Raw genomic sequence first — 7,291 nt, 5'->3', positions numbered from 1 at the left:
TATCTATCTATCTATCTATCTATCTATCTATCTATCATCTATCATCTGTCTATCTATCTATCTATCTATCTATCATCTATCTATCTATCTATCATCTATCTATCTATCTATCTATCTATCTATCATCTATCTATCTATCTATCTATCTATCTGAAATGTGAGTCCTGATGAATTTTCTTTTCTCACCAGAGCCATGAGACCTGCTCCGACCCCAATGAGAGGAGACACTGAAACGATGACCAGCGTTAGTTTCCAGCCCTTTGCAAAACCCATGAGGAAACCACACACAAATGTGGTGAAGCGCTGGATGAAGATCCCCACCTGATCAGCAATGGCATCGTTTATCTTGTTGATGTCACTAGGATCATATGGAGGCACACATGAGACGATACACACACAATATTAGGTAACTTGTGTTTATTTGGAGGGTTTGTGCTCTGGAAAGTGTTTGAATGTATCATACTCAGACATGCGCGTATTGAGCTCTCCCACAGAGGTGCAGTCAAACCATCCAATCTCCATCCTCATGACCTTCCTGAAATACATCTTCCTGATGATCTGAATCTGACGTGCTGCTGCAGTTATCCACAAAGAGATCTGAGGAAAAAAACAGAGAAAAACCTCTTTAATAGGGTCTAACTTTAACTTAGCTTTATTAAGGTCATGCACAATTCTGCACATTATTAAAGTTTTTGCAAATGATCTTTCACATTTACATAAACAGGAGAGAAGCAGTTTAAAAGGTTCACCTGGAGGTATCCTAGAATGAAGACCCCCGCTCCGATGCCTACATAATAGTAGGCGAAATTGGTCATTTCATATTCAATGTCCAGTAGCCTGAAGCAGAAGAGCACACTATATTTTAGAAAAAAAATTGGGACAAAAAAACGTATGAAATGCATTTTAACAGTAGAAATTAAAAATTAAAAAAATCTTAAATTAAAATTAAAAATCCGTCCAACTATATTTTTGTTGTTCATTAAAAAATTTAATATTTATAATAAAAAGCACTAAACAAATCAATGTTATTTTAGTATCATTAACATACTATTATAGTTTTTATTATTATTTGGATACATTTTTTTGTTTTTAATATATATATATATATATATATACACACGTCACACACACACACACACATATACAGTATATATATATAGAGAGAGAGAGAGAGAGAGTTTGTATTACTCTTTATTTCTGTTTTAGTTTAAGTTATTTTAGCAGAAATGTTGTCTTTGCTGAAATATAAAGATTTTTAGATTTTATTTCAGTTAACATTTATTTTATTTCAAGTAACACATTTTTTTATGGTTTTAATTTTAGTTTCAGTTTTAGTCAACTATAATAAATTGACAATTATTAAAACAATTGGATTGAGTATGTTTTTTTCAGATATTGAGCAGAAAAAAGATATACCATTAACTTGATACAAAGTAAATCATTTCAATAATATATTTTGGCATCAGTAAAATGACAGGGCTAATAATTTCACTCTGGAAACAACATGTGTACTAATTTCCTCACACAATATAAATGTGTCTGTATACATTAAAATATAAAGCTGCATTTATATATTTATTTAGAGCTAGTGAATTCCTCAAAGGGCATAATCATCATATTTGAGGGTCCTTGGCAATTAAAAATGTGAAAACCCGCTCTCACCCGCATGATTTGGTCATGTTCAGTGCCAGGTTTTCTTCTTCCGTCAGGTTTCTCCACTGTATAGTATTGTTCACACATACTTTCTCCGGGTCAGTAAGCTCGTTGAGCTCGATGTCGTACTCTATGAAGGTGTCCGTCAGCATCCCAAACACGAGCAGCATCAGCGGCTGCGCCGAACCATGAATGATCGCACATATGCTCCCAAAAATCATCATGCAGATCTCCCGGCAGCTGGCAAAGCGAAACTGCAGGGCAAATCGACAATACAACATATCAAGTACTGTAAAAATAGCTTTTATTGACTGTGCATAATATTTAAATGGACCATAAATGGGCCTTCTGCAATATCTTGAACAGAATTTTATCCAGATGATCTCCTCAAACCATAAACCCTTGATTTTAGACCGCTGTTGATCACATTATAAGTCAGTTACAGTCATCATAAACTACAAGTTTGCTGCTGTATTCAACAGGTGTTCATCTAGTAAAATCAATGTAACATAATATATTTTTTAAAGCCAAACAGGACAAGGCATGAGTTCATATTCCTCATTGTTATAGTACATAGGTATTACCAGCTGAAAGAAGCCTACACGGATGGCTGATTCTTCTTTCTTGCCATTTTTGGACCTGTGAATGAGTGAGTGATGTTGTGGTTAAAGGAAATGTGAGAAAACAAGCTTCCGTCATCAAGAAAAATGAGAAAAAGATACTTACTTTTTATGCTTTCCAGAAACCATTGTCCTGTATCAACACGATTTTAGTTAAAGAAACATTAAAAAACAGGATTTCTCAATGCTTAATTTTGAAAAAATAAATGTAGGTTTCATTAAAAAAAACTTAAGAACTTACATGTAATCACCATTTGTCTCTGTAACAGAATCAATATGTTCATTAACATCTGAATGGAGTGTGATATAGATTTGAGAATAGTTTTAAAAGATTAACTACTAAACAGTTTACCTTCATCTGAAAATTCATAACCATCATTTTCCTGTCCAAACTTCTTGACGCTGCGCAGCTTCACGCTTCCTGGCATCGTTCTGCCTGTTCTTGTCTTAATGGCATTTAGAAAACAGATGCTTCAGGATAATTGAATCACAGAACATAATGTACCATTGCAAATTGAACCCAACACTAAGAACGCACCTTGCTGATCCAAAGTGACTCTTCTTTTCTGTTATGTATTTGTTTTATATTAAAAATTCTATCCAGGGTACTCCTAAAATCCAGTCATGTTCTTAGCAAAAGTGCTGGTAGATTCCTTGTCAGCTGTGTCGGAGTGAATCTCTCAGTCGTTGCGGACAGTATGTGCGGGAAGTTAAATGTCTTGGTCGGTTTGGCTCAGGTGGGGTAACTGTCCGGCAGGTTTGTTCTGTCAGGGAGGGTGAATGACCTCTGTATACAAACACTGACATGAGATAATTGTCCCAAAAATCAATACAGCTATTCAGCCACATGGGCTCACAAGATATGAGAATTATTATAATAGTGTCTTGACATTTATGCTCGAAATCTCATGAAACATAAATATACAGTTTTATGCGAAAGTTTGGGAACCCCTTGCAGAATCTGGGAAAATGTGAATAATTTTAACAAAATAAAAGAGATCATACAAAATGCATGTTATTTTTTATTTAGTACTGTCCTGAGTCAGATATTTTACATAAAAGATGTTTACATATAATCCACAAAACAAAAAAAATGCTTAAATTATAAAAATAACCCCCTTCAAAAGTTTGGGAACCCTTGGTTCTTAATACTGTGTGTGCTTACCTGGATGATCCACGACTGTTTTTTGTTTTGTGATGGTTGTTCATGAATCCCTTGTTTGTTCTGAACAGTTAAACTGAGTACTGTTCTTCAGAAAAATCCTCTGTGTCCTGCAGATTCTTCAGTTTTCCAGCATCTTTTGCATATTTGAACCCTTTCCAGCAGTGACTGTATGATTTTGAGATCCAGCTTTTCACACTGAGGACAATTGAGGGACTCAAACATAACTATTAAAAAAGGTTCAAACATTCACTGATGCTCCAGAAGGAAACATGATGCATTAAAGGCCCCCTCTGCTGCGATTTCAAGTTTTCCTTTCTCTTTGGAGTGTTACAAGCTGATTGTGCATAGATAAGATCCCTGAAGTTGCAAAGACTAAAGTCTCAAACCCAAAGAGATATTCTTTATCAAAGTTAAGACTCTGCCACTCCCCACTAAAACGCCCCGTTCTAACACGCCTCCACATATCTACATCACCAAATGTGCACGCAAAGAAAGAAGGCGTGGTTTCAGTAACCGCAGTTAGTGTTGAAACAGCCATGTCAGGGAGACGCTGTGTGTTTCTAGGCGAAAGCAAAAGCACTTTATTTGGCCTTCCGAAAGTAGATGCATTTAGGAATCTTTAAGATCACTTACAACAGAACAGCAATGCATTTTATGGACGACCGTTTCGTGAAGGTGTTCGGCCAGTCACAATGCACTGGGTCAGCTGGCCAATCAGAGCAGTCTGCGCTTGTCGGAAGGAGGGACTTTGTAGAAAACGAAGCGTTTGAGAGAGGCGGGGCATAGAGGACCTACAATAATGTACAGTATTTGAAAAATAATGTGTTTTTTGAACATTAAAGCATGTCAACATATTCTGTTACACCAAATACACAAAATAATGATCTTTAAAAAAGCATCATATGACCCCTTTAAGCTCTTAAAGGGGTCATATGATGCTTTTTTAAAGATCATTATTTTGTGTATTTGGTGTAACAGAATATCATTGTAGTAAGGAGATCTGTAAAATAATCCATGTGACATCAGTGGTTCATCCGCAATTATACGAAGCTACGAGAATACTATTTGTGCGCAAAAGAAAAAAACAACTACTTTATTCAACAATTCGTCTCCTCCGCATCACCCTGGTGCCATTTTGGACAATATCCACTGGATACACTGAACATGCGGAGGAGACAAATTGTTGAATAAAGTCGTTTTTTTTCTTTTTCTTTTGCACACAAAAAGTATTCTCGTAGCTTCGTATAATAGCGGTTGAGCACTGATGTCACATGGATTATTTTACAGATCTCCTTGCTACGTTTCTGGACTTGGGAACATTTCAGTTGCATTGCTGTCTATGCAGGGTCAGACAGCTCTCAGATTCCATCAAAAATATCTTAATTTGTGTTCCGAAGATGAACGAAGGTCTTACGGGTTTGAAACGACATGAGGGTGAGTAATTAATGACAGAATTTTCATTTTTGGGTGAACTAACCCTTTAAGACTGGTTTTGTGGTCCAGGGTCACATATATAATAGTTACAAATACAAATAGTACAGATAGTGCCACCTGAATTTCTGAGGAACATCCAATAGGATGGCCATTTGTCATGCAGTCATTTTATGCAAAATGAGCCATGATTGAGTGACTGTAGCTACTCTAAAAAAATGTTACTGGCGCGAGATTTAGGAGATGTCTAAAGACCTAGATGCATTTCGGAGAACTGTTTCTCAGATGGACTAAATCAAGGTAAAAGCTTGTGAGGTCATTTACCTCAGCATGTTTCCGCACAGGACAAGGGTGACCCTTCACTGCAGAATCAACAGGTTTGGAAGGAACATGATCTTTAATAGCATCATGAACTGAAACATCAAATACAGTAAACGTCTTTATAAAGCACTCTGATGTACATAACCAATAAAAAAATGATGATAATAATGAAGTGAAATATCCACCTATGTGGTGGTCAGGGACTTATTATTTACACAGATATTTTGTTGTTCTGCGGCAGAACATGCAGACACGTGTGAGATCCGCTACGCAGAAGCCAAATACAGAGACAGAAGTGAATCTTTAACTCAGAGGTCAGATCCTCCTGTAGCTCCGCCTCATTCCACACTCAGTTTAACACTGTCAACACTCTATATGTGATTGACCTCACAAACAAAACACTGTTGCGCTCCTAAAATAATCATAGAAATCAAACATAGACATTTCTGATATATTTGTTTGAATTATCCGAATGTCAATTCGAATCAATATTCAAATGGAAATATGTAAAAAAAAAAATAATAATAAATTTGCTTAATGCAGTGAGTTTGTTTCCACATGCACTTGAATGCAGGGTTGATATACTTTCTCTAAACTAAAAATGACTCTATAGCCTGAAGGACAAAAGAGGACACACTTAGAGGGGAATAGTTCACCCCAAAATGTATTCACCCTCAGGCCATCCAAGATGTAGTTGAGTTTGATTCAGAACAGATTTGGAGAAATGTAGCATTACATCACCTGCTCACCAATGGATCCTCTGCAGTGAATGGGTGCCGTCAGAATGAGTCAAACAGCTGATAAAAACATCACAATGATCCACAAGTAATCCACACCACTCCATCTGATCAGTTCACGTCTTGTGAACCTAATGTTTGTAAGAAACAAATCCATCATTAAAACGTTTTTAACTTCAAGTCCAAGTCCTCGATCCATATTTGTCTGAATCAAGAGAGAAAAATGCACAGATCAAGCACCATTTACAAGCACAAACAGTACAAAACAGATACAAATATGTTGGTGGATTTTGATGTGAGAAGACAACAGAGGATGGACTTTTTCACTGGAGGATTTATTATTATGCATTACAGACTGGTAATTTGGCCAAAAGCAATGGTTAAAACACTTTAATGATGGATTAGTTTCTTACAAATATACAGCTTTTCACTTCACAAGACATTAATTGATGGACTGGAGTGATGTGGTGTGGATTACTTGTGGATTATTGTGATGTTTTTATCAGCTGTTTGGACTCTCATTCTGACGGCACCCATTCACTGCAGAGGATCCATTGGTGATCAAGTGATGTAATACTACATTTCTCCAAATCTGTTTCAATGAATAAACAAACTCATCTCTATCTTAGATGGCCTGAGAGTGAGTAAATTTAATTTTCATTTTTGGGACTATTCATTTAAAGCAAAACTATACTTGGTAGAATTACAGTAGGTTTACATTCAGGATCTACTGTCTGTGAAATAAATAGTTTCAAAAAGCCCTGCAGTTTCCTTCCACAGAAAGGGGAACTGAAGTACTACATTTAATGATGTTCTCTAGAGGATTTTTACATGTTTAGTTTGTGTAATCATGCTGAGCTGCCAGAATTCAGAAGCTTGAAAATTCCCTAAAAATCTTGCAAATCTTTCATTAGAATTATAAAATGGGTCTAAATATACCTATTGTGTGTCATATTAAGTATATCTTACAAAATAACACTTATGAAAGACATTTAAAATACGAAAAATGTCAAAACTGCATTCCCGTAGATGTTTATTGATTTATAATTCCTGTCCATATGTTCCCAGCTTTATGTTTTGACAGCCATGTTGGTGGTCCTGTTTCACATGGATAGATGGTACAAGGAGCTTGAGAGAGTTTGAGTCAGTGGCAATGAATGAGTATGTTTTCATCACAGGCTGTAACTGGCTTCAGAACGCTCCTTGCAAGCGTGCTTGAGAGGTGTAATGTCTTAAAGGAACACTCCACTATTTTTGAAAATAGGCTCATTTTCCAACTCCCCTAGAGTTAAACAGTTGAGTTTTACCGTTTTCGAATCCATTCAGCCGATCTCCGGGTCTGGCGGTAGCACTTTTAGCTGTAG

At 36.3% G+C, this 7,291-nt stretch overlaps 1 protein-coding gene across 1 annotated transcript in view; it reads right to left on the bottom strand.

Annotated features, from left to right (window-relative positions):
- Positions 1–5,129, bottom strand: part of abcb11b (ATP-binding cassette, sub-family B (MDR/TAP), member 11b) — an 18,134-nt gene extending 13,005 nt beyond the window's left edge. The window contains exons 1-10 of the mRNA XM_016531565.1: positions 4,990–5,129; positions 2,812–3,037; positions 2,626–2,719; positions 2,515–2,533; positions 2,380–2,406; positions 2,238–2,292; positions 1,663–1,907; positions 750–837; positions 464–597; positions 187–358 (exon numbers count right to left, since the gene is read on the bottom strand). Of these exons, the coding sequence (XP_016387051.1) occupies positions 187–358; positions 464–597; positions 750–837; positions 1,663–1,907; positions 2,238–2,292; positions 2,380–2,406; positions 2,515–2,533; positions 2,626–2,701 (816 nt within the window). The 5' untranslated portion in view covers positions 2,702–2,719; positions 2,812–3,037; positions 4,990–5,129. The remainder of the gene's footprint in view (positions 1–186; positions 359–463; positions 598–749; positions 838–1,662; positions 1,908–2,237; positions 2,293–2,379; positions 2,407–2,514; positions 2,534–2,625; positions 2,720–2,811; positions 3,038–4,989) is intronic.
- Between the last annotated feature and the right edge of the window lie 2,162 nt (positions 5,130–7,291).

The sequence above is a fragment of the Sinocyclocheilus rhinocerous genome, unplaced genomic scaffold (genome assembly GCF_001515625.1).
Source record: "Sinocyclocheilus rhinocerous isolate Xijiao unplaced genomic scaffold, SAMN03320098_v1.1 scaffold2469, whole genome shotgun sequence".
Lineage (NCBI taxonomy): Eukaryota > Metazoa > Chordata > Actinopteri > Cypriniformes > Cyprinidae > Sinocyclocheilus > Sinocyclocheilus rhinocerous.
Note: the sequence above shows the minus strand (reverse complement) of the source record. Positions and strands in the feature narration are given on the sequence as shown.